Genomic DNA, 27,639 nt, shown 5'->3' with positions numbered 1-27,639 from the left:
AGCATCGACTTCCATCGAAACAAGAAGCAACCGTTTCAACGTTCCATCGAGCCCGCCTACCTAATTGCCTCGCCTACTCGAGCTTGGACTCATTGAACTTGGCCCACGGCAATAATTGCTTTTACTTTTACCTTTACATCGGGCGTGCACAACCTGATTAAAGAAAATTTCCTTCACCCCCCCTCGCTCGCAGTTCTAAAGAGCCAGAGCGGAAGCAGTGACCATGGAATTGTTCAGTAGGGCCGAGTTAAAAATCGAACGAAGAAAATTTGCGGAATTCCTCTCGCAGCTTCGCGTAACGCATTTCGACATACCGAGGAAACCTTGAAAATATCCGAGTCAGGTAATTACACGGCTTCTCCCGAGTATTATTAGTAATTCTATCTGTCGGTCGATTAATAATCACTAACATTTCACGTATTGATCATACATTGACACCGCGATTCGAAACACCCTTACCAATAAGCAAATGAAAGAACGAAGGTCGACTATGTACCGAGTGCCCCGCAAAACTGGGTCGCACTATTTCATTGAAATAATCATGTCACCGCGAATCCCCTGAATGGGCTTCCAATCGTATCTATCCTCGAACGGAATCGCAACAACTTTTTATCCCAAAAAGACGGGGAAAAAAGTGTGCTGTATTTTTCAAAATTGTCATACGAGCATTAACATCGGCATTGATCCAATATGGCGGTGCGCAGTGGAGGCAGCCAACTCTACGAATGATACAGAACAGCGTAGGTTGGTTTAATAAGACGGATACGAGCGGAATGGCTGTGTAAGGGTGAAGATTTCAGTAGTACGAGTCTAGCTATCGCGTGGCAGTGGTTCGCCAGCGTCTTCGAGTAATTCAGACGGCAGCTGAAACGCGTTTCACGAGCCGCTCACGTGCAGGCTCGATTAACTTTTCATCGAGCTGGGAGGGCGAGCCACGTCGAACCATGAATATCGAATATCTATATGACTTCGATATTTAACGGCCATTTTCATTCGTCAACATCCCCGCGGTTTTCGTTAAACCAATCTTCTCTTTATCGTTGCGAAAGAATTGAAGGAAAAAAAAAATTAAAATTAAAATTAAAAAAGACGTACAAAATCGAGCAACTTCGCGATTATATTATGGAACGTTACGGTAATTTTCGTTGGTAGAGAAATTGGGGTAGGACGGAGGACGAGAATAAAACTCGTTCACTGTAGCGAAAATGTAAATCGTGGATAATACGAACGACGTAATCCAGAATGCGATGTCTAAACATTGAACATAGGATTCCGATGATTTATCGCAATCAAGAAAGTTGGCAGACGGTCGCGTTAAGTGTCCGCGCCGGGGAGGAGTGCCAAAGTACCGACAGACTAGACGTCGAGTCGACGCGCATCAATCCTTTTGGCACCGGTTGACCAATATTTTTCCATTAATAGCGTTCCCCCGAATTTTTAGACAATGTTTTTCATTTAAACCTCCCGACAGGGGCCTGTGTCCCAGTCGATAAAACAGCGGGCTCCACGCTAGCCGGAACGAAAACACGATGCAGTAACGTACCAAGGATGCCGCCTCTAATATTAGCCAGCGAGAAAAATAGTTTGCAAGCGAAACACGAAGTTGGATTAAAAATGAATCGACTAGAGCACTCGGGCTTATACTTGGAATATATTATCGATCACGGCGGGACGGAGCAGTGTAATCGTTCTAAAACGAAAAACAACGGTGGCCGTATTAGAACGGCAGTAATAATACCGTATCGTGGTGTTACACTGGGTACATTAAGTATGCGTCTTTGTCCCCGATATACGTAACGAAGGCTTATCTTCTTGAATTAACCAGAAACGCGACTCCCCCTGATGGTCCCAAGCGTCGTTTAGCTTCTGTTCAATTATTTCGAGACACCGCGAGTCACGTTATCAGACACTCCGCGACATCGTTACGGGAACAATTTTTATCACGTACGCCGACGACCTTTTCACCTAATGATTCCCGATCACGAACCGCCTCCCGCCGCTGGCCCCGTGAATCATCCTATTTGCCGTTTCGAGTAGTTACTCCGCGCGTCTGCTGTTCCTTCTCTGTTTGAATTCTAAACACCGTGTATCCACGATTCCGTATCTGTTCCTCGTTATCGACCGTAGTAGCGAATAGCGAGCCGATGGAATTTACGTTTCCCCCGTTTCATTGATCACGAATTTCCCAATTTTTAACCGAGCCCCGTTCGTTCACCCGATCCCACGCGCACCAGGATCGAATAACTTGCCGCGGGTGTTGCGTTTCACGCATTAGTCGAACACAGGGGGGAGAGGAGAGCGATACGAGCGATGGGATTCGGAAATATGAAAAATAGAAGCATCCTCTACGGTGAACGACGATAACGGTGCCCGCGGTTGCCTGTGCCGCACGCATCAAACTTACAAATAGAAAAGTTTCGAATAAGAGCAAAAGGTACCACCCCGTCGACGATGTATGCGACGACGTCCCTCCGTTCGCCCCCGTTACAAAAGTGGCTTACGGCCAAAGCGAAGACGATATTTCATCCCGATGGAATCTCGAAACTTTCGAGCCATTTGCCCCGCGGAGCTCGAGACGCGGTTATATAGCACAGCCCGTGCACATTTTAAGCAGGGCCGTGTTTCGCCCTGCCCCATATAAACGTCCCGGCAATTACCAGAAATCGTTTCACAGTTTCTGGTCAATGAAATTCGGGACGGCTGAGACGAGAGTCGACTTCACAAAAGCCCGGATACCCTGCCAAAATCGTACTTAGAAATAACCGGTGCCCTTCGACACACACCGCTGTCCCACCCATACGAGTATATCTATAGACGCATCGAACGTTTCGTACCATGGAAAATTACGCGATTACCACAGCCCAGCCGGGCAGTCGATAAAATCCCTGAACGTAAACCCGTCGACGCCCGTCCGATATCGTCGAGCAGTCGCCCCACGAGGAACGATCGAACCGCGCGCAGCAACCTCCGAATTCGAACGGACGCGGGACACAGCAGCTTCCAAAAAACCGTTTCCAGATAAACTCGGTTCGTTAAAATAACCCGCGGGCGTCCTCCTCTGTTAACAGGAAGACAACGGTATATCCGTCAGCGCGGCTCGACGGTGCACGGAAGAAGGGAAAAGGCATCGACGGCGGCATTATTGGCCGGCGTTAAAGTTTCGCCTCGAAAAAGTGAATCTCGACGGGCCGCTGCTTTATTTCTGGCCGGCGCGCACGCTCGACCAGCCTCGCACACGTGCCTAGTTATTTTTAAATCCCGCTACACGTCCCGTGTATGTACACACCGGCCGCGGCCGTGATAGACGGAGACGGGATAGCGTCTACGGCGCGGCGGGTGGTGCCTACGCGCAACACCACGTTTCCTAGTCAAATTTTCCTCGACCAGCTGTATATCGCCGGTCGATAAATTCCCGGCACGTGGCAGTCCCGATGTCTCGATCGAGTCTCGAGCGATTAGTGTGCCGGCGCGAGCTACCAGACGCACCAGAGCGCGAGACCATTTTTCATCTCGTCGCGTAAAACCCAGACGCGGCGCGATACCGAGGAATTTTTACGCGACCAGTAGCAGAGCACGGCTCGATCGAGTTGACATGTAAGAAGCTGCTTGCTCAACCCCTCGATACGATATACGCGCGAGAAATGCAACAGCGGAACACAATTACATAACCGCATTAATTTCCTTTACCAAACGATAAACATTTAAGGGGCCGCTGCACCGAAAATATGAGACTTCGGAATCGGAATTGTTTCAGCCGCGCGTTGCGTCACTCGAAGGGAACATCACCTCATCCTCCGGACTATTTATACGCCTGATTCTTTCTTGTCGAGTCGCCGACTCGCGGCTCGTCTCAGATTTGAATCGGGATTCTGAAATGCTTTAGGTGTGGTCGATGAATTCGCGGCACGTGGTCTCTCGACGCCATTGAGTCTCGAGTAACTTAGACGTCCGGAGACGTCTTTTCACGGTATCGATTTTGCATTGGTACAACGCGAAGAGGAAAGGTTAATCCCTTGACAACGATTACAGATAGCTGGATATGCACTCAAGTTTTTCCACCCGTGCCATACGTTCAAAGGGTTCTCCTTTCGATACAAGAATAGAACATTTCCACACACACGTACCCTAACGTATGAAATAGCCGCCTTCGATAAGTCTGTAAATCCTTCGAGACGTGGCTGTCTTCGCGAGGCCTATGTACTGAGTTAGGTTCGAGTGAAATCGAGAGAGAGAGCCAGTCGTAAAATGGACTGGTGGATAAGAAATCGACGGCGAGCATTCCTCGGGGGGTGGGGGGGATCATTCCCCTTACAATAAAATGATTAGTCGAGATGTAGGCGAAAGAAATCGATCGCCGTTGGGTGGGAAGGATGGCATGGCGCGTACTATTTGCGAACAAGTATTTCCACTGTCCCTCCCTAACCTGAAAAAATCAATTCCTGGAACAATAAAGATGGCGAAAACGTGGCCAATATCTTTCCCCGTGAATCACGACTGTCTCGTCGCAGATTCTCTACATAAAAATCCTGGCATCGTTTTTATAACCTCCCACTGAAAAAAACAACATTCCCAGGAAACGATAAATTCCAACGAAATATATATACACCCTCCTTTTCGTCCCAATGCGGTGAAAATAAAATTTTTTTAATTCTTCGTTCATCCCCTCGACTACACCCTGTCCGATCTCCCTCAACCCTATTTTCTATCACGAATCACATTAAACGTACAGCCGTGTAGATACTTCTTCCTATACATATACTTTCGTCCCTGATATAGGTCGATAGGTCGATATACTCATGGCTATCGTTCAGCCGAACATTTAAAGGGGTATGGAATCGTATAACGAAACATCGGCTAATCCCTAAAAAGAACCACTCCCTTGTTTATCCTATGGATTAACATCCGCGCGTGTACTGTCCCCCCAGGCCGTGTTAAACGTCTTCAAAAACGGGGACGATAATTGCACGCGCATATACGTCTCCACGGATAACGATTTACCAGCCGAGCGAAGATCGAGTTACCGAAAATCGTGTCCCTCCTCCGTGTCGTAAATATCGCTAAGGAGCCCCGAGTCGATCGGTCGACACGCGATCATCTCGTAAGTGGCGATGTCAACGCCGTAAAAAGAGCTAAAATGGCGCGTGTGTGCCCCGAAATGGGGCGCGATAAAGCCAGGCTAGCCACGGCCGCGTACGACCGTTCCTCCCCACGTGCGTAATTAGTTTTGACGGGCTATCGATCGCAGCCGGTTTCGTCAGCGCCGCGAGTAAGTGTCAAAGGTTGAGTACACTTCCTTGCAAGTGAGTCTAGGTCAGCCGTATTGGGTCGATACTATGAAAGCAGGACAAAGACGAGGACGGAAAGCTGGCTTGCGAGAGAGCCAGAAAGATCAGCAGAGAGTGTGTGAGAGAGAGAGAGAGAGGGAGAGAGAGAGAGAGTGAGAGAGCCTTCGATGTATTTCAGGACAAAGCGAATCGGGGAGAGCAAAGGCGTGCGCCCGTTGGCAAGCTGGTGGGGGGAGCCCAAGGGCTACCATCCGATGGTGGGGAGAGGCGGTGGAATTTTATGCACAATTATTTCGGTGAGAATGGCTGAATTAAAAGGGACAGATACCAGTTGGGTCTGACTAATCGCGACCCTTTCTACTGTGCCAGACCGTACGGCTGGTCCGCCCGCTATAACACTGTTATCAACCCTGAATCATCGGGTACACTATTAAACCGGGCATGTTATACGCACAACGATTCCTCCGTACCCACACATCCTCGCGCTGGTCTCGATAATTCGTGCTTATATTCGAGCCGGAGTTTGTGTAATTCGAGATCGTGTTCTGAGAAAATAAATATTTCCGTAACGTACGCGGTGAAACGTCGTAACAACGAAAAACGACAAACTACCAGGGACCGCACGCGTGTGTGCGCGTTCACGTACGCATATAAAGATAGGATTACCTCACCGGTTCCCCCAGTGTGTAATTCGAGCCTGCTTCGATTCCGTTTACCACGAATCATCGAGAGCAACGTGTAACAATGCTTCCGCCTGGATTCCCTCATCTTACGTAATCCACAACAGAATACAATCACTCGAACGATAAAAGATTCTAGCCAAACTACTCCGTTTAGAAACGAGGCCCTCGAACGTGAGAGCCACGGTACCAAGCGGATCGAAACGATTCATCGGTGACACCTTGCCCCACCAAATACGCAAATGGTGTGCGTGTATACGACGAACGGTCGAAAGGGGGTGATCGGAATCTTATTGCGAATCGCGTGTTCCAGGGAACGTGCCTCGAGGCGCGGCGGACATAACCCCTGTAATACCCGTGCGAAGCCATTATTACGCCATTCACGTGCTCTATGAAAGGACGAAAGTCTTAGACGAGAAATAAGAAGAAGAACGAGGAGAAGAACAAGAAGATGATAACGATGACTATGAAGAAGAAGAAGAAGAAGAAGAAGAATAGAGTAAAGGGCATACGCAGGCAACAATGCGGGAGAGGAACGCGGCGCGAGCAAAAGCTGCGCGCAATAATGCGCCTGCCCGATCCCGGGACACACGAGGTGTAGGAGAGAGAGACCGTTTACAAGGATAGCGAGTCTAGCCATCCCTGTTCGTCAGAGACGCGGGGCTCTGGCAGGCTGGCTGGCACTCCCGAAATAATGTTCAACGGCGACCGGCGCAAAGTGGGAGGGTCGAGTGGAACGGCGGTAGGGTTGGCCGTTAGGAGGAGGTGGAGGGGTGAGGAGTACGTAGCGCGAGAGCCACACGCATAGGGGTAGGTAGGTCGAGGAAGGAGGAGAAGAACTATGAGGAAGGAACGAAGGACGGAATCGAGCGAGCAGACTAGCCGGTTACATAATTCTCGTAATGTCACTATGGTGCGGCAATCCGTGCACATGCGATCCGGTTTAAGCGACTGATGTATCTCGCGACTCCGGCAGGAAGTTGACATGAGGTTCGGATCACGTGAGAGGGAACAGGGTGGGGTAGGTATGTCGGAACTGAAATTGAACCGTATATAAACGACGGGAGATGTTCGTCGACGGAAAATGCGAACAGCTAGAGGAATAGAGGTTAGAAATCGTAGGCGTGTACAAGGACCAACGTCCACGTATACGTGTATATATGTATATATACGTGATATGTACGTATATGTACGTATCTATAGAGAAGAAAAGAAAGAGGGGGAGAAACGCGGATGATACGATCTCGTAAGTAGAAATGTATAGTCGAAGATTTGTACACGTGCGTGTATATGTGGTACCCACGGGTGGTCGTGGGGGTGAGAGAGGCACGAGGCTGCGGAGGTTGGTATTGGGTGGGCATAGAGAGAAGACGAAGGGTGGAGGCGGGGGCAGGGGAGCGGGTGTTTGCGGAATGGCGAATCAATCGGTTGAGGGTTCGGGGCAATACTCACCGCGCGCTGATGGTCTGCAAGATGTCTCGGTGTCTCGTCGAGGTGGCAAGAGAGAGAAATTTGATGTCACATACGCCGCTTCATCAGGCCACTGCGCGCCGTTTATACCACTCTGCCTTTAGCGGTTGGCGCTTGCTACTAAAAATATACTCACTTGCCGTGTATGCCCCCGCTTCACGTCTTGTACCGTGACCGACACATTTATTCGCGCGTTTCGGAGCACTCGTATACTTGCAACTACGAACAAACGGATCGCTCGATTCCCCTGGATCGTGTCACGGACGCCCGTTCGGTGCCGTGTGTTGCCAGCTGCCGCCGCTTGTCGCCGCTGCTGCACGTCGAGGACAAGAGACTGCCAAAAGGAACCGAGGGAGAGAAAAAAAAAAAAAAAGAAGAAACGATCCTCAACTATCCCTGTTACATATACACACACGTGGCTCTTTTTATTCACGCGGAAAGGAAAGAGAAAAAGAAAGAGAGAATGGTGAAAAAAAATGTACAGACTTCGAGGGAGAGAGAGACTGAGAGAGAAGAAGCAGCAGCCTCTCGTTGGTTTCGCGCGCGCGGCCCACCGAACGCGAGACCCCGCGCGGCGCACGAAAATACTCGCGCGGCCCCCGGAGAGCTTTTTCTCTCTGGTCGAGGCGCAAGAGATCGCGTACCGAAGTAATCCAGCCGGGCACACCGGTGAAAATCTCTAATGCACTTCAACGCACAGGACAGAATATACGGGGACGAGGGAAAGTGGGAACGGAGTAGTAGTAGTGGTAGTGGTAGTGGTAGTGGTAGTAGTAGTAGTAGTAGTAGGAGGTGAGTGTATATATACGCGTGTTATGTACGTATGTCGTAAGGGAAGGAAAAAAAAGTGTCGAGGGGAGAAAAGTTTGACAGAGAGAAAGAAACAAAAGGGACGTTCCACCGCGATTCGAACGGTTAAGAACGAGGGAACGCGTAAGAATGGTGCACAGAGCCGACGTCTACGAGGAGAAACGCACGGGAAGAAACCGAGGAGAGGACGAAATCGCTACTTCTTACTCTTTCTCCGCGAGGCGCCGCGTCGCGACGCGCCGCGCATGCACTACTATGCCGACGACCGTTGGAAAATCACTTCTCCCTCCGCCACCCCGCCCCTTTAACACCCCACCACTTCTTACCACTGTGCGTCTCCGCTGTGACACGGAGAATACCTATAACCCCGGGCACACTCGGTTTATCGCGTCTCTGCCGTGTAGATGATATGTGGCTAATCTTTAGAGAAGGGAATACCATGCCGTTCTTACGCAGTACCGATTACGATTATCCTCCTTCGACCGAGACATTCTTTCCTCGTACGATCGCGTGTACGTGCCTGTTTTAATTATTTCTTATACCCATCGATCAACTTGCGACTCGCGAAACCGGAAGAAGAGTGAAAGAAACGGAGGAGCGAAAATATAAGCTGCGTCTCTTTCTCGCTCTCCTTCTCCTTTCTGGTCGATCGATCGTTCCAGATACTCGATACCGGGTTGAATTACAAATATACGCCAATATACGAGCCGATGTTTTTTCTTTTGCGCCGCTTTTCATACAGATTGGCCGGGTCAGCCCGATTGCGTGTTATCAGCGACCAGCGAGCTACACGACGTCCGCGCATCGACGTGCCTTTTGCGTGCGCGCGCACGCGAGCGTGTCTTCCGTTTTACGGGTTATGTCGCTGGCCTCGTGTCTCCGTTCGTCTCGCGAGGCCTACGTATCGAGGTATATATTAACTCTCTTTCTCTCTCGCCCTCTCCCTGCGCACACTACATATTTCTCCTCTGCCAATTCGTATTGAAATTTCTCTTTACTTCTCGTGTATACGTGTGTGTACCTCCGTTAAGTTTCGTGTCGTTTACGAGCGCGGGCAAAGTTTCCTTTTCCCGGAATTGTCGACTCCGATTATTCTTTTATCCAAGGTGTACGTACGTGTGTCTGACTGGGTATTACACGCCGGTGTGTTGTGTGAAAATGAATCAGAGGGACAGAAAGAAAATGAGACGAGAGTACAGGGTGGAAAAGAGGCACGGATAGAGTGCGCGCGAGAGGCAGGGAGAGGCTGAAGGTCCCTTTTCTGTGCACGAATTCGGTGCAAGTCACTGCGCCCGATCTGCACGATACTGAAGTCTCCGTTCGACTGCCGTGTCCTCACCATCTGAGACATTCCGAGTCTACGCGCACGCGCGCTACCGCGCCTCGACCGCCCAACCCTCTAACACACTACCCCCATTTTCTATCGTCTTCCTTTTGCTTCCTCTCTTTGTACTATTTTCATTTTTTTTTTCACCCCTCCCACATAACCCATCCCTCTTTCAGTTTTTATCGTTTTTAATATGAAATTTCTATACACCCTAATTTCTGTTTTCCCCTGTCGTATTGCTCGATGACTACTGGTGACAGTTATCACGCGGATCTAGGATTGTCAAATTTTTGTCTGATCTTTTTTTCTACGATTGCATTATACATGTGTACACGTAGTATCGCCACTGATATTTTACCCCCACCATCCACCCTTTTGTGGAACAGTCGAGCGCGCATACTCGAGAAAACGTCAAAAACCTTAAAAACCTTTCGGTGTAAGGAGGAGGAATCGTACGTTTCAACTCTCAAATATTTCTTAATAATTCTTGATGCTTCTAGGGCGACCAGATTCGCGGAATTTTAACGCCACCCGGGAAAGTACCGTGGAGATCGCACAATTAAGCTGTCCTAGTCCCTGACCTGTAGATATAAGCCTCTTACGAACCACTTTTCAAACAATTCGACTAATATTTTCTAGCAATTATTAACGCGTGCAACATTGCCCTATATATTTGGAACATCAATTTGTTATACTTACAACTAAAATATTAAACGACAAGAGATGTCGAGGCATTTCTCGTTTTAACCTAGAAAAATATGTTTTGTACCCATGATCGACCCACGCAATAGACGAGGCTATAATGCGTCATCCTAAACTTGTGCACTAGGGTTTCTTATTTCTCCAAGGGAATCGGCCGATTCACCGCATTAAGAGCGGTGGTCTTTGATTGCCTCTGCAGAAAACGTACCGCGCATGCCCAACGAAGCTTCCAAAACCTGAAAATACTTTCTGCCAAGAAAAATTCACCAAATCCCCTTCCTCGACCATATTTTCCGTTCGTACAACGGATCGCGTCCATCCGATACGATTATGCACTCTCAGCTTAATAAATTATAGACGCCGCGCCGTCGATGAATCGATACAGCAATAATCGAGCTTGCATCAGAAAACGCGATACTTTGCGGCGCACGAATGAAAACCGATCGCATCAGTCAAGTTCAATTATTTAAATATTTATCTCTTTCATTAACGTTCGCGAGGTGCATTAAAAATAAAGTTGTGTCTTTAAGTACGGACGATAAACTATCAAGTACTTTTCAGATCCAATACGAGATACGGGGCTGAAATATATTTGTGGAAAGAGCTCTATAAAAATTATGATACCGTATCGCGTAATTCCAGTTCAAACAGGTTCTCATCGAAACGATGTGTTTGACGTCACGCGTGTCGCTCAAACACGTACATTAAAACTGTTCCGCCACTAATTTTAACACGTGCACGGCTATGGCTGGATTAATTTTATTGCTGGTAGTTAATACAATTAATTTTACTTCCTCGCCAACAATTGGCTACGACTGACGTCAAACGCAGACGTTGCAATTGCCAGATACTAATTTTCGCTGAAGAGGAAAAACGTCAACTTTTATATTCGACGTAATCAACCAGTTTCTCCTTTCATTTTTTTATGCTCGCGTACCCACAATGATAATCGAAACGTCGCGAATTCTTAAACTCTGGTACGTTCTACTCATCACGGCACGCATACATACGCTCATAACCTACTTAACGGCACGTTTTTTTGAAAGCAAGCAAAAGTACGCGGGATTTCATCGGTTACGCGGATTCATGCGAGGCGTACCATCTGGCGGGATGCAGCTTAAACTTGCACTCATCTGTCGGTAAAGGAACTTCAACAGCTTTTACAGCATTCCCTCGAGCTCTCTTCTAAGTTTGTTTACGCGCTGCTAACTTCTGGGCTACGTTTAATGTCCTCCTCCTAATGCTTCGATGTACAAAACCGAGACTTTGCGAACATCTCAAACCTCATGAAACTGCAATGCCAAATATCGTTACTACTTTCGTACGATGAGGTTCGAATTTCGATTGAAGGTAACAACTGCGATAGAATCGCTTTGACGAAATTCTGTAACTACTAGATTAACAACTAGATACCCGATGAGCTGTTTAAAAATAGTCGAATACGAGGAGAATAGGACGCGAAGAACTAGTGCCTGGAGAACTTTGTGTGAATGAAACACCACACGATCTAAAAAATATGGGCTAAATTAATAAATATTTCACTTCAATTAAAAAAAAAAAAAGAAACAATACTTCAGTGCATTCCAAAATGTTTAAACAAAAATGTATGGATACAACATAATGAGAATTTATAAACCGGCTAGACTCGTCTTTGAAATTATTTAAGACATTTTACAAGCACTTGAACTTAACTTATTAAGCAATTTACCGAATCGTTATATTTAAACACCGATTAACAGTCTTGAATATGGTAACTAATTACGACGTCCGGTTATACTGGCATGTTAGATAAGATTAGAATATTACCACAAGAATGAAGGAAATCATTCACAACTGTGCATTTGTGAAATTGCATAAAATGTGAACATAGTCAGTTTTATGCGAATCGCAGGGAACAAAGACCGTCATTTTCGACAAATTATTTCGATCGAGGATGAAGATTAAAAGCGCGATACTTTCGCGCTGAAATGGATAACGAAATGATACGCGGTCAAAAAAAAGCCGCGCTCGGATAGCACACCGATCCCGTGCACCATTTTGAATAATAAAGGTCAAGATACGGTATAACATTAAGTCAAAGCGACACTTACGTTTAACATGTATAGAGGTATTCTAAAAATGCCCATTTATTCGAACGCATTCACCCCCCGCGACAATTGAACACGAACCCTTGAAATGCACACTGTTCTGACATCTTTCTGAATGTGTGCCGAGATGGTCGCTCTCACGTGCGACACGTATATCCTCGTTAAAAATATGAATCACAAGATGCAACAAATTTATTTACCCTCCGCCAGGTCTCGAGAGATAAGCTCAGACTGTAAATACGTGTGCGTTTACGAGAAATTTCACGGAACAAGAATGTGGCAAGTCCATGGGAGCATCGAAGCTGCTAATACGAAAACGAATCCCTGTAGGCATTTTACGAGCTGATTTACTGTGACGAATATCGTATTCGAATTATATAAAAACTACGTAGTCGGAGAGGTAGCGTCACTTACCCAAGACGTCCGAAGATTCTTTCCATGGCCACAACATGCACTCTGCTGGTATTCTCTTAATGTCCTCCAGTATTTCCACGCAACAGGAACAGATATTACCACTTCGCGCAGTTTGTTTCCCAAAAAACTGCACAAATTCGTCGCGAACAGGGCATGAAAACAAGCACGTCGCACACTCGAGGAACGCCGCGCGCGAACTGAGCCTGGCTAGCTGCGCCGTGGCTCGAAACTCGGCTACTGCGCAACCTAGTAACAGGGGCGTCACAACGTGACTGTAAGTGACAAATTTTTTCATTTACATAGAAACTGTTACAACGATACAATAAATCGTTTGTAATATTAACGAAACTGTTTCTTATTATCGTGCATATTTAATTTAACACAGTTTTATTGAAAGTTTCCGCAAACGCGGTATGTTATTATCCATTTCCCTTCAGAAAGGTTCTCAATGAGTATAGTACGTCCCCAAGAGATAGGAAAGGGAATTGTGGGTAATTTCTTGCTACTTTTTTAATCCGGTGGACATTGTAAAAACGTACATTAACTTTAAAAGTAATTTTTTCACATACATTATTCTACTTTACTATCTTCTCGTCGTGTAATTAACATTGATTAGATTAACGAAGGGAAATCTGGGTAGAAAATGTTTCGTCGATTAGTACAAAATTTAAGTGATTTATTATATTCATAAGAAACGGCGATAAGAAACGGTGCAAATAATAAGATTAGATTCAGAGTAATCATTTAACTACGAAGGTACACTTTACGTAAAGAAATTTACTGTTATCTTAAAATACCATTTTCTCTTTGCTGGTTAAGCTGTTTAACAAAATCCTCTCCGTGGTAAGAGGGCACTCTGGAAAACAAAAAAAAAAAGGGATCGATAAGTGATGTTACTGTAATAATAAGAAATATAGACATTCCTGATATTCTTACCCAATTTGTACCACGGATCTTTATCCCCAGCATCGATTCTCGCTGAATCGAGCGCGTAACGAATTGCAATGGGCACGGTATAACTCATACACAACGGTGGTTCACCAGTAGCTACGATATTCGACAGGAATTAAAACTTGAATCATTCACTTTTGATTATTTAGCTTACCTTTCGAACGAAGAACACTCAAGAGATTGGTAGCATTTCGACGGAAATAAACCCGGAAGTCGACAGGAATATCCTTCGCACCAGGTGGCTTATAATTCTAAGAGGAAGATATATTTCGAATCTTACAATGGTTCGTTCCAATTTCGAATACTTAAGAAAGAAAAACTGTAGCCACGAACCCAAGTTCTATAATTCGTTAATTGACCAGTCGCCGGATCGTAAATCAGATCTTCGGTGGTCCAGTATCCCATACCCATCACGAAAGCACCTTCTACTTGACCCAAATCCAGTTCTGGATTCATACTCCTTCCGACATCCTCGACTAGATCAACTCTGCGCACAATGTGTTGTCCAGTCAGCACATCCAATTCAACTTCCGCTATCGTAGCGCCGTATATTGAATACGCTTTTATATCGTCTTTTGCAGTAAACCTAATTTCATCGTAAAACGCATTTTATACTTATTTCAGGACGAATTATCGTACCTATAATTACTAAAATGTAAAGAAAAACGTACATATATCGCGCGCACAAATCAACATCCTTCGTGTATGCTGTCATCGTTAATTCTTGCCACGAAGGGTTCCCCAACTGCTTTCTAATAGGCGATAGTCTCTCTAGCAGTTTATTGCAACATATCATAGTTGCCTAAAATTGATAAAAGTTATTTCTTCTTAAATGCACAATATCTACCGCATAAGATAATAATAAAAGAACGAATAGATCTTACATAACAACATGCTTCACTGGTAAGGCTACCACCGGTAGTAAAATTGTTTGGAGCCGTTAGATTGTTAGTTGGTTTAACAGTAACCAACGATATATCGATACCCAATGTATGCGCTGCTATTTGAGCAACCTACGTTCAAAATTAATGTATCAGAAGAGAGCTTTGCGTGTATTATAATATAATTTCTTCATTTTCTTTCCTGTACCTTGGTATTAATTCCTTGACCGCACTCGATTCCCCCATGAGTGACAGAAACGGTACCATCCCGAGCATAAATTGAAACAAGCGCATGGAATTGACCCCAAACCATCATGGGATACATCATGGGTACTAAAGATATTCCCCTCTTTTTCCATCGATTTTCCTGCATAAGCTCGTTCAATTAACAAATTGGTATCTTACTTAAAAGCGAAAGATCATATGTACTTACGTTGTTGAAGGTGTCCACGGCGCTCTTCCTCGCTGCGTAATCTGCCTTCTGGTGTAAATCCTCGATCATATCTTGCAACACTGTCTTATGCTCTTTGCTCATGTTCGAATATCGAACCTGCAATGGATCTTTGCCAACAACTTTTGCTATGTGTTCCATTAGGTTCTCCACCATAGCGTGGGCTTCCGTGGAACCTATCAACCGATAAGAAAAGTCAAATTTCGAGAAACCATCTTCAATCTCGTAGATTACGACTAAATGTGACATACCAGGGGCCCGACAGAAAGTGTTGGAGGGCAAATCAGTTTTAGTTTCGTAGCCTTGACAAGACCACGTTGAGAAATCGTAACAACTGAGAAGTTTCATAAAGGAAAATTGCAACTAATTTATCAATAGTTTTTTATAGTGTACATTTAAATATAATATATTCACCTCTTCAAATGTTCGATGGTTTCGGGAGCATGGGCTTCATTGAAATTGCAACCGCTATTGCCCCAGTGAGTCGAATTTAAATATTGAATGCAACCATCGTCGTCCACACCAATCTCATACTCCTGGAGGGTGTCATATCGCTTTCCTACGGTTATCATGTTGCTTTCTATCGTCATAATGAACCTGGCCGGCCGATTTAATTTGTGGCATGCTAATGCGCAAGCACAAGCGACCTGTGTGGCACGAGATATCTTCGCGCCATAACCACCACCCAATCTCCTCACATTGATATTGATGCTACAATTAACAAATTAATAACATAATGAATTAAATCAACGGAATATCCTAGTTTCCTATCGTTTACCTATTATTCTTCACACCAAGCAGCGAAGCTATGGCTACTTGGGTAAGATCCACGTTTTGCGTTGATGAGAAAACGTCCATTCCATCTTCTATCGGCACACAAACACAAGTTTGCGTTTCCATGGTGAAGTGGTATTGGCCTCCGCATCTAAATACTCCTTTGATTACGTGCTTCACATTAGTACCTGCAAAGTATCGAAACGATAAAATATACTTGAAAATAGAATAGTTTTCAGACGAACGGGGATTTCTAGCGCACCTTTCGTTTGTGCGGAAAACTCAGCTGTTTTAAGCAGCCTGGTCTCGTCTTCTGACGCAAGTACGTCCTCGATCGCAAACAATGCTTTCTTGGGCTCGACATCGGTGTAGGAAACGCGTACCTTCTCTGCTGCTTGATTGGCAATTTCATGAGTTTTCGCGACTATTATTCCAACTGGTTGTCCCACGTGCTCGATATTCTTATCCGCGAACAGCTAAAAATGGCATAAACAAATCAGATATCGCATGACAAACTGATGATCGATACAATGCTTGTGTATCGATTTAACCTACCACTTCGTCATTATCCAACATCATCTCTTTCGCAAATCCCGGTATAAAGAGATTTTCTCCTGGAACATCCTTGCTGGTGTAAAATGCAATCACTCCTTTCATTTTCTACAATCAAATATACCGAAGGTCGAATTAAGCAAACAATCATGAGTCAATGTGTTAGTTAAACAGTTAACAAAAATTGTACCAGTGCTTCCGAAGTGTCGATCTTATCCACTTTTCCGTTAGCTACTGTGGTAACAACGAAAGCGCAAAAAACTTCGTTTGGAAAAGATGGTATATCATTCGCGTATTGCGCTTCGCCAGATGTCTGATGTATAGACTCTATCTTCGGCAAAGGTTGATTTAGCGGCCACAGATTCTTATCCGTATCGAAATCTTGTTTCCCCGAAGATAACCCGCGCTCCAAAATAGATCCACCACTGCGCGCCCTCGGATCTATATTCTCCGGTTTAATGCTTAAAATAAACTGCGAAAACGTTTCACATATTCACATGTATTCGTCCAATTAGTAAGAACTTCGATAATTGTCCGTTTAGAGCTGCAAACCTTAAAGAAAAGTCCTTCTGCCAGCGTTTTTCTGAACTGCGGAGAATAGTCGGGCAGCACGTGGTCAGGTTTAAGTTCCTCATCCAACTTGTTTAAGGCTTCTTGGATTACGCTTTTGTCGTAGATGGATTTTCCGACTAGAAAGTCTTCAGTGTTTGATGCGTGCAGCTGAAAAAAATTAAGCCATCTGTGATACTCCGTATCTTTATTTATTCCAGTTAAAGGCTTTAAAATTTTATCATGATTTACTCACAAAGTCCGCATTAATTCCACCCATTATGATATTTGGCTTTTGTTGAACTACTCCGGCACCGTTTAATTTAAACAAGAATCCCGCGTTCACGTGAGCATGTGCATTCTGAGCTCGTGGCATTATCTACAGTCCAATCAATTTTTATGTTAATGATTGATACCATGACAAGCCGAGTTTTTTCTGTTTTACAGATTCGATAATTTCAATAGCGCACCTTGTAAGATCTGTATTCGTAGTCTTTGCTAAGCGCTGGTAATATTATGCTGTATATAATTTTATGCTTCATATCGAAGTTCAGAAATTCCAAAAGAGTCATACTAGTCTTCTTACTGCCGCTTTCCACTGTTCATGAGCGAAAATAAAAATCATTTAACAGAACATTAAGCGCAACGTTGGGGAGAATAATTTGAGCGTAAATTTTTTAAAGATTACTGCTTTCGTTTAAATCACTTCATCTACCTATATGTAAGCGTGCTCCCGCTGTTTCCAACATTAGAAAGAGATCCGAAGGAAACTCCCGATGTCCGTGTTTAATCATTAAATTCCCTGCCAATGATCCAATCTGCAATTTATAATTACAAGGGCTCGTACATTCGTCATCTGTATGTAACAATGCACGCAGTTGCATTCATTTACTTACATTCCTCACGGGGACGCTGGCTATTAAATCGATATGTTTGGCCAAATGTTGCAGATACCCAAAATTTGGTTCCTTCGAGTATTTCTCGAAGGCGTTCATGGCCACATTTAAGGAAACATTACCGCCAATGACTAAACTATTGTTCTCTGTACCTACCCTACGTAGATCAGGTATATCATTTATGTCAATAACTATATCCGGTACTGCCATACGATATACACCTACATAGGAAATTACGTGACGTATGAAGATCAGTTGCTTTAAGTGGATATCATAACAATTAATTGAAATTAACTATTACCATGCGCGGTGTTGCCACCATGCAAAACGTAACTCGCATTTGGATTCTTCTGAAATACTGCAAACAAATCATCAACCGACAGGACTTTATAAAAGGCAGAACCGTCCAATTTCATTTCAATTTTGTCTTCCCCGCTCTGGATGATCGTGTTGCAACCGTTACAACCATTTTCACAGAGCATGCCAGTTTTTTTACATGTTTTTATCTTGAATAATTCCTGGATAAGGAAAAAAAATACATCTATGTTACATTTTTAAAATTGCACTCGCTAGGTTATTGTTATCGATAAGAATGTTGTTTGTTGCGTAAGTAATGTCTTTTTTTACGAATTGTTGACAGTTGCCTTATTTGGCGAATCTGAAGCTTTTTATGTATTCACGATAGCTGGTCTTACCGATAAGATATTGACAGTTTGATATATTTATTCTATTCTATTGATATTTTCCGATGATAAATATTATGCAATAATAATCTTATCTTCGACCCACCTCGATGTCTTGAATGTCTCTAATAAGCTCCTTTGGCGCATCGCTCGCGAATCCCTTAAATGCATCCAGGATCGGTCGGTAGCCGGTGCAACGACATATATTGCTCCCAAATGAGTTTTCAATTTCTTTCATAGTCAGCTTCTTACCTTGTATGAGACTAAAAAACAGTGACGACCGTGGTCAATTTAAATTTATCCTTGACATTGATACCGTTTAAGTTATCTACGCATAAGTATGCCATACGTACCTGTACATATTCATTACCATTCCAGGCGAACAGTAGCCGCATTGAGAGCCATTTTTTCCCGCCAATGCCGCTTGAAGAGTATGATATCCCTCCATCTTGTTGCCCAATCCTTCGATCGTTTTGATATTCCATCTGTGACCAAAAAAGGAATGATAAGTTAAGATAACTATGGCAACAGATATCAGAACAGATGGCTCAAAGCGGTGACACGCACATTTTTCAGTGGTCTATACAGGAATCTTCTGTTATAGTACACTGAAATAATGGATTTTATGCTTACCCATTGCAAATCAGAACCGGTACAAGGCAAGAGTTCACAGATATAGTTTCACCTTTAACGTCCACCGACACGATGCAAGCACCACAGCCTCCTTCGTTGCACATAAATTTGGTCCCCCGTAATTTTGCATGATTACGAATAAAAACGTTCAACGATGTTCCAGGTGATATGTCTTTCGTCACTGAAAAACAGTTATACCATTCTCGCAATTTTGCTCGTACTTTTTGGAAACTATCAAGTCAGAATACGTACCGGTATAGTTCTGTTCATTGATGATGAACTCGACAATGTCTTTGGCACCCCTGAAACGATAGATTTCCATTTAGAAATACAGAAAACGCTAGTGACTCGAAAAAAGATACGCCACACGTCAATCTTGGTTTGTTTACGATCGATCGGCTCGAGGTACATTAGACCTTCTACGCAATATATTTATAGACTATGTAGATAAAATATGTTCGACCTACAACATTCTGAAAACTAGAATGGCTCTGACACGGACAGCGACATAACAGTTACATGAATACACTCGGACTGGCTAATTGAGGCAAATGAAAATCTGCAACGCACCAAATAATCTGCTCTTCAAACATATTCATGTACATTAGTCAGCTGATATTTACATAAAGACCAGATTGAACAATATACATAACGATTAGTCATCGAGATTGATTACCAATTCGCCAATATAAATTACTCCAATCCACCGAATTTAACATAGTGTGTCGTCTCTAGTAGCGTACACATAGCGTACACGCGAATAAGCTTGTCACAGGCAATTAAAATACAGGCAAAAAATATCTACTCTGTACAGTCATAAAAACGAATCACTCATCTAATCGTGAGAAATGCAACGCAAGCATTCTTAGAATAGAAAATAATAAAATCGCGGGATCACACATTACAATTACGCTCGACGCGACTACTTCTGATGACGCTCGTATCATACAGCGTGCACACTCGCAAAGGAGTACCGCAGCACGATAGAGTAAAGGCTTCACTTAACTTATTGAACGTAATGAGCAGTCATTAAAGGTCGTAAGAAGGACGCTATATTGGAGCAACCATGATAAGCAAAAATCACGCAAGTTTGCGAACAAAGGGGACGATAGAAATGAGACAGATGAGTCTTACATGAATACCAACTAGAACCGAGTGAACCGCGACGAGAGTTGAATAAGCGAACACCATGGACTGTCGCGACGAAAATAATCGACTAGAGCTGTACTCCTATATCGTCGAGCAACCACCTCCTCTGTCCTTCCTCATAGCTGGCAATGAAAAGATTAAAGCCATTAAAGACGAAACATGACCACATAATCGTTGCGTAACAGTTTAAAATAAACTTTTTGCAAATATTGATAAGCGAAAAGTAGAAGTTCAATAGATTGTTTAATAACTATGTCGATAAAGAGTCATATCTTGTTCCATATAATATATTTCAAAAATTATCCGTCTGTTATCTAAAGACTCACTCTCTGGCAGTTAATTTGAATACGATAAACAATTTGAATAGTAAACAATTCTTTTTCTCTACGGTCCTCAAACAGTGAGGTACAGGAGTTGATACTCCTACAAACTAAAGCGTTCAATTTAATCGTAAAACGTCTATATCGCTATTGAAATTCTTCTCGTCGCTTTTTCGTTGCTTTCTTGTGAATTCTTCTGATGATGTAATCCGAGTTCTTCAACCGACGACGGTACTTGGTAATGTTCGAATCAGTCAATCAAACAGTAAGGTACACGTAAGCCATGCGCAGTTATAATATAGGAGAATTAAATTGTTATGCAAAAATCCATTATCCACCTTGGTGCACTATCTGCGGAATGTATTAAATATTTATCGTGTTACTAAACCAAAATTGAGTCTAATTTTATAAAACATGCAAGATAAAATGTAGATAAATAATCGTTAAAAATTAACACCGTCATCAAGGATATATGATACTAGTCCATAGTATGACGATGAACAATGACGCGAATATTTCACGCTTACATTTTGTTAATCACTGAAAATGTGCATTTCAAGTGTTGCACCTTCTCGTGAAACACACGTCGGCAAATTTACTCGATTAATTCGAGTCGTAAAGAATGATGCTGCAATTACGCAATGTTAGGGTCGCAAATTAGTTTGCATTGTAAAAATCAACTGACTTCATAATGTAAACTTCATGTAAACTTACATAAGTAAAAAATGTATTAGTATAACATTGTAGTCTAAGCTCAGCATTAACTATTAACACGTGTCAATAATAACAACATTACTAATGACATTAATGTTGTTTAGATGTTACATAACAAGTCTGTTTGTAGTAGTAGCTGGAACATAATGCACTGTTCTACAGCCAAACCGCTGTGAAGAATGAAATTCTTTATCTGTAGGTAAAAAATACACTTTCGTGTACTCTGTAATATTGTGTACAATTTTCAGCACTTACGCAATACTGTATATCTTGTTTTCGTCTATTTTTCGAAACGTTTGATAACTAGCACTTTAGTTAATAACTGCTAAAAGAAATATTAAAAAATATAAAAAAAAACGTAGACAGTGAATGTCATAAAGTAACGAGCTTTATCAGTCTTCAAACTCTATAAACGTACTGCCATTTATCTGTGATTGAATTTATCTAGAATTTACTTTGAAGGAGTTGCTTTAGTAAACGAAATTATAAAATTATGTCACTTCGCAGATGGGAACGTTTCCCTTGACCCTCGTTGCAATCGAACTGGCGTGATTCAATGTCCCATTCTCAATTCTGCTCTTAACGACGAAAGTCAGTGATTCTCGTTCAGCTGTCGATCGCAAAACCTGTTTCTAATAGCCCCTGCGTAACTGATGGGTCCCTGACTTACAATCGGCTTTCACTGTGCGTGAAAGGATCTCAGATTCACTCTAGGGTTAAGAAGGTATCGTTCGCTTCGGTTTAGTGTTTCGCAGCGAATGGTACACGGCGCAAGAAATTTTTCCGACTTTCTCTTTCGTTCCTACAATTATTTCGGCATCGTTCAGTCACTAAACTCGACGCAACTCTAATGCAACTTTAACTTCTAGAAAAGAGAAAAGTATAAAAGCAATGATCCTTCCTGCTACGATTCGGAACAAATTCATAGTTTTATTATATAATGAATGAAAAAAATAAAATTGCTGTACAACTGGAATGCATCACCAGCTTTTTTTGTGAGAAATATGGATAGAACTTGGGGGCAACTTACTCGAGGTTCGTTCGACTGCAGTTCATATTCGCGAAGGTTGAAAAGACCGTTCGTTGACAGGTGCGATGCTTCTGGAACTGTTAAATAACAGGGACGTCGCACAGGTAACAACCACTTTGATCGAAGTTACGAGTGCTACTTGCTTGGTAGCCGGCTAAAATCGTCTTTGTACTCCCGCGATACACAGTCTCCCACCACCTACAAGAAATATGGCTACTGTAATTGAATACTATTTTCCCTACCGTCTCATTCACACAAACCATCCGTTTGTAACGGATTGTTTGATGACAACCGTTTGTACCAGTCCTCGAGTTACCAGTTCCTTCTGCTTATCTACATTCCTGGTAATCGCAATGAAATATGAGTTGACGGCCGCAACCAGTCTTTCATCAATTAATTAGAGAGTGATTCGGCATTCTCGTGCAAACTTAAGCGACTCTTCTGCTCTCTGAAATCTGCAGAAAGATTGCCGAGGACCGTTAAGAAGCAGTTAAACGTTGATCGCGGTAACGAGGACCTCCAATCGTTGAATCTCGCCTCGCGCACGGTTCAAGAACAGATAGACGTCTGATTAATTTCAATAAATACTCTATTAAACGCCATTCATGTGTTACAATAATAATCGTTACAACGTATTCATAGCGCATAATGATATCAATGACAATTAATACAAATTAATCGTAAATAATATAGCGTCTCAACTAATATATTTTACTCGGTGTACACCTTCCGTTTGAATTTTTTTCACGCACAGTCAATCTGACCTATTTATCTATGTTCAAAGAGAGACGACCTGACAGAAGGTAGAACGGAAAAACGAGATTTCTTATAATATGGCATTACTACATAGGGTATCTTTCATTAGGTTGATCAGAAAAAATAGCGGTTTTCTCCGTGTATGTATAGATTCTCTAGTTTTCCTACCGATATATCGATTCGGTCGAGCTCACCCAATCTTCTCCCTATCACTCACTCTCTCTCTCTCTCTCTCTCTCTCTCCCTCTCTCTCACACTCTCTCATTCTCTCTCTCTCGCATTACTTTCTCATTAAACAAAATATTTCTGCTAAAGACTAGCGACTTTACACAGATTCCTCCGGGGGTGATGCTCTTTAACACATCCAGTGCCATCCGTTAATCCTTAACTGCTCGACCGTTTTACCCCTAACACTTTCTCACACCGGACAACAGCTTAAACCACAGGACGAGGCATGGTCGAGGCGAAGGTGTTGCCTCGTCGTGGCGAACGAGAGGCACAAAGAGAGATAATAAGGTCGCTCATTGTTCACAGCGTGCAGCCTAAGCGATACCAATGGATGCAGTTAACTCGTGGGCTAAACTTTTTGCGACAATTATGCCCCTTCTCAAAGTTCATACTAAACGTATCGATTAGCAGGGTGTACGCGAACACTTTAACCGATGTAAACGGTTATTTTGTTCTAGAAAAAGAACAGGAGAAAAATATAGATGTTCAGTGTTTCAGTGATTCTCAAGCAGAACTTTCTAAAATGATAATCGCATGCGTCGATGGCAGATGCTAATACGTATAATATTCTAAACGACAGATGTCTCATAGTACAGTTACATGGTAAACGTATGCATATTTTATCGGAGCAGTTAAGGGTTAATCTACACCCGCTATTTCACTCGCCAAAACAAGATAAACTCTCGATTAACGTCAACTCCAAATTACTTAGAATGGAGGAAAAATACGATATTTCTTATCGAAGAAATTAATGATATGTACAATTCATCTAACTAAGTATCTAACTGTATTTACAATAATTCTGAACCAATCCTAGCTCCTAGTTAGGAAGTAGAGGATAATCTGTACAATAAAAAAAAAAAAAAAATTAACGTGAGAACAGAGATAACTAGATAACGTATTGGATCTAACGTCAGCTACGGTCCAAGGGTGATAGAGTGTGTAGAATTTTTGCTGGGCATCGTTACGTCGCTCAAAGTAATTAAGATACTATTACATAAATTTGAAAGCAATTACGAGCTACGTATCGCTTCGACTCCAGCCTACCTGGTACATGTCACTGGATATTAATGGACTACTCTCGATCAACGACTGGCGATCGTTAATAACGCGTTCGATACACTTTCCATAATGTTCTAAACGAAGTAAGAAAAGACAGAGAAAGCTACAAAATCATTCTCAGGTTCCTACATTGGCACTGAACGTGTTAACGGCTAGTATTAATATAACATTCGTTTCTCGTTTATATCTCTCCGAATATCGTGTCGTCTTTCTTTCGCTAGCTTACAGGGGAGAATTACATAGATCGCTACTGCCCTAGTATTCTCGATAAAATATGCGTTATGTATATGTAATATTGTCCTGTTACACTTGATCACCAGTAAGTTTATCACGACTGTTTGTACGCGTCTTCGCGTAACACGACAGTGGACAATCCAACTCGTTTAGAACGGAAAAAGCTAAATGCGAAGTGCAAAAGGATCGATCTACGTCTGCTCGAGATTTTTCTCGAGCGTGAATTACAATTTTTTCTCTTCTCTCACTCCTGCTTACGATACAGCGTGGCATTCGCTAATATGAACCATTAAGAGAATTGACCAGTCCGAACTAACAAGATTCTGTCATATCACCCTTTTTTTGCGCGAAGTGAGACCTCATTAATTCACAAACTGCTCAATCTTTCGCATCGAATTACGTCAATTAAGACTCTTATACATAGACAGAGATTCAAATGTTTCTTTATAGTTACACATTCCTTTTCACAGAAATATTTCTCTCTTCTTCGACGAGCAGAGTTAAGAAAATAACCGTGGAGAAATTTGTCCATCCCTCCGCGCATCTTTCGTTCAAGAATTCCCGCTTTCGAACGTAGAACTTCGTTAATTCGAAACAGTTCCATTACCGCGAGTAATTCGCATCAACGAAGTTCTTGCTGCACAGAGGAAAGAAAGAAACGAAAAGTTTCTCGACAGCGACACTGAACGCAACTCGGAGATTCTTCTCTTAAACTTAATGGTGACCAGTTATTTTCACGCCATGATCCGTAATCGTTAATTGAACATGTACTTTATGATCTAGTCTCCTATGGCCGTTACTTCCGCCAACTCCTAGAACCGTATTATACAAGAAAGCCTACCTAAGCTAAATAAGTCGCAAAACAGAGAGACTTCGGCATCAGGGGTGCACCGAATGCGGAATTGAACAATTACATTTCACGTACCGTTCCATATTACGTTCCAACAAGGTTTGTTTCATAGCTAATACCTTCTCGCGACATTCTCGAGTACGATTTGTGCATGACCCGGTGTGAAGAGGGACATTCGTGCACCCCTGACTTCTCAAAGCCCAACGCGTCGAACAAAACACTCTCAAACACTCTCATCGATAATCTCTTCTCTCGTGTTCATCCTTCCCTTCTGCAGTCACAGCCACAATTGCGATCTTGATCGAAGAATTCGTTCGGCGCTGAAAATTGTTAGCAATAACAATTTTAGTCATTCGCGCGTATGTAATTCGATTAGAAATTTACTCCACAATTAAATAAAGTAGCCGATAGGAATGTTCGCAAAAATTCGTCGAAGCTTCAAGCTTCTCTTTATGAAAATAAATAAACATGAATTGAGTCACCGATTACTGCTGATCGCAACTTCATGCTGGCTCGAATGACCACCGAAGAGGCATATCGGTCAATCGCAAAACGTTCTCTCATCCCATTTCCCGCTCCTCTACAGGCTTCTCTCGCTACGTTTCTGCGTACGCTGTATCTCCCCTGCTCACTGTTCGGAATCAGCCATGAAAAAAAAAGGGCGCGTACGATTGCAACACCTCGGGGAACAGAGTGGAACAGTTTAGTACAAGGTTTTACAGTTTGTTTCGCACACGGATCGCGTTACGATGAAAGTAAGGATAGTCTCGATCGATGTATACCTGATACAATGTACAGCGAAGATTGTTTGACGGGACGTAGCTGCACGTGCTGCAGGGGGGACAAAATCAATCCCGAGTTAGACCTTAGAACAGGAATTATTGACTATATTAATAGTACCATACTGAATCGTAGATCCGCGTATTACATTCATCATAATTTATCAATATGAGTATCATAGTCTTAACCTGTTTACATAATTCGTTTAAATTACCTAATTAAGACATCTCGGAACGGTATACGGATAAAGAACATTAGTGAGACCACCTAACATTCCACTTTTTTTTCTTTCTTTTTTTTTCTTTTCTCTTTTTTTTTTTGCCACATTCACTTGCACACACTTTTTCTTGCATTCGGTCATTCGCTATATATATATATATATATATATATATATGTGTTTGTATATACATATATGTATATATATCGTGTATGTGTGTATGCGTGTGATGAAATTATCGCACATATAGCTATCATTCAGTATTTAATACTTTAACAAAGGATACGTCGTAACTGCTTCAGTGCCCTGAGTCGAAATCAAACTAATATATCGGTATAATGATAGTACGAAAAAAATGAAACGGAGAGCGACACGGGTGCGCTATTATTAGGATTACGCCATATACATATACATTTATTTATATATATTTATATATATATATATAATTTTTTTTTTTTTTTCATTAGATAATATTTATATTTTTCAACGTTTGTATTCTCTTCTCGCGCGAATTCTGAGATACGATCTCGTACGTAATGCACCTGCACAATCGCGTGCACGTGTATACGCGGGCGTACGTGAATTTTACAATATGGATACATCGTACACACGAACCGGCTATATAATTTCCAACGGCGTATATACGTTTAGAATCGGCATGACCACGAAAAGAAAGAAACCAGCCACGACGACGTAACTCCTCCATCTCTACCTCTCACCCTACAGCTACACGAAGGGATAGGATTCTTGTTCGGACTCGGCACACTTTCCAGCACGTACATAAAGCTTGAATATATCCAACTTCCACCGATGTCCTCCTCTCCTTCCATTCACCGTGCATTCACTCGTTCCCTTTTGCACGCGCACACGCTCTCCCAGGATCCATCCAGGCGCTCTCCCTCGCTTTCAACCGTAGTTCCGCCTTTGACTACTGGAAAAAACGCTACGATGTCGATGCAGTACTATCACAGACAACTCTTACGGAATAGCCGCATCCACGCAATCTCCATGGAATTCTAAACGCAATACGGCTCGTACAATTTTTTTGCTCTTTTTCTTTTCTTTTTTCTTTTTTTACTTATTTTTCTTCTTTTGTTGCTGTAAACTCTGTCTCTAAGCTCTCTAGATTTTTCCCTCCTCTTTTAGTCGCCTCC

General features: G+C 42.9%; 2 protein-coding genes and 1 long non-coding RNA gene across 16 annotated transcripts in view; 1 reads left to right on the top strand and 2 right to left on the bottom strand.

Annotated features, from left to right (window-relative positions):
* The window catches only part of Pmca (plasma membrane calcium-transporting ATPase 3), a 62,705-nt gene extending 49,727 nt beyond the window's left edge, over window positions 1–12,978 (bottom strand). For 11 of the 14 annotated variants that reach the window (XR_013102259.1, XR_013102261.1, XR_013102260.1 and 8 more), the window contains exon 1: window positions 7,418–7,926. The gene's annotated coding sequence lies outside the window, so the exon portion shown is untranslated. Of the gene's footprint in view, window positions 1–7,417; window positions 7,927–9,361; window positions 9,673–12,775 lie in introns of those variants that run through there. The other 3 variants (XM_076901052.1, XM_076901053.1, XM_076901055.1) reach the window with 3 other exon arrangements.
* On the top strand, window positions 6,858–8,059 carry LOC143427143 (uncharacterized). The gene is made up of 3 exons (XR_013102265.1): window positions 6,858–7,137; window positions 7,169–7,211; window positions 7,920–8,059. It is a non-coding gene; the product is annotated as an uncharacterized LOC143427143 (long non-coding RNA).
* Window positions 12,979–13,475: 497 nt separating the features above from the next.
* On the bottom strand, window positions 13,476–19,492 carry LOC143427746 (uncharacterized). Its single transcript, XM_076902159.1, has 24 exons — window positions 19,398–19,492; window positions 19,146–19,326; window positions 18,866–18,997; window positions 18,619–18,775; window positions 18,131–18,347; window positions 17,830–18,050; window positions 17,649–17,751; window positions 17,404–17,531; window positions 17,190–17,312; window positions 16,937–17,104; window positions 16,575–16,856; window positions 16,388–16,492; window positions 16,095–16,308; window positions 15,837–16,020; window positions 15,473–15,769; window positions 15,310–15,392; window positions 15,041–15,234; window positions 14,816–14,974; window positions 14,611–14,739; window positions 14,398–14,528; window positions 14,060–14,312; window positions 13,881–13,977; window positions 13,712–13,822; window positions 13,476–13,631 (listed from the first exon to the last, which is right to left on the bottom strand). The coding sequence occupies exons 1-24, from the start codon at window positions 19,465–19,467 to the stop codon at window positions 13,564–13,566; spliced, it is 3,807 nt and encodes a 1,268-aa protein (XP_076758274.1). The 5' UTR covers window positions 19,468–19,492; the 3' UTR covers window positions 13,476–13,563.
* Window positions 19,493–27,639: the final 8,147 nt, after the last annotated feature.

Source organism: Xylocopa sonorina, chromosome 9 (genome assembly GCF_050948175.1).
Source record: "Xylocopa sonorina isolate GNS202 chromosome 9, iyXylSono1_principal, whole genome shotgun sequence".
Taxonomy (NCBI): domain Eukaryota; kingdom Metazoa; phylum Arthropoda; class Insecta; order Hymenoptera; family Apidae; genus Xylocopa; species Xylocopa sonorina.
This window is presented reverse-complemented; position numbering and strand designations above follow the sequence as displayed.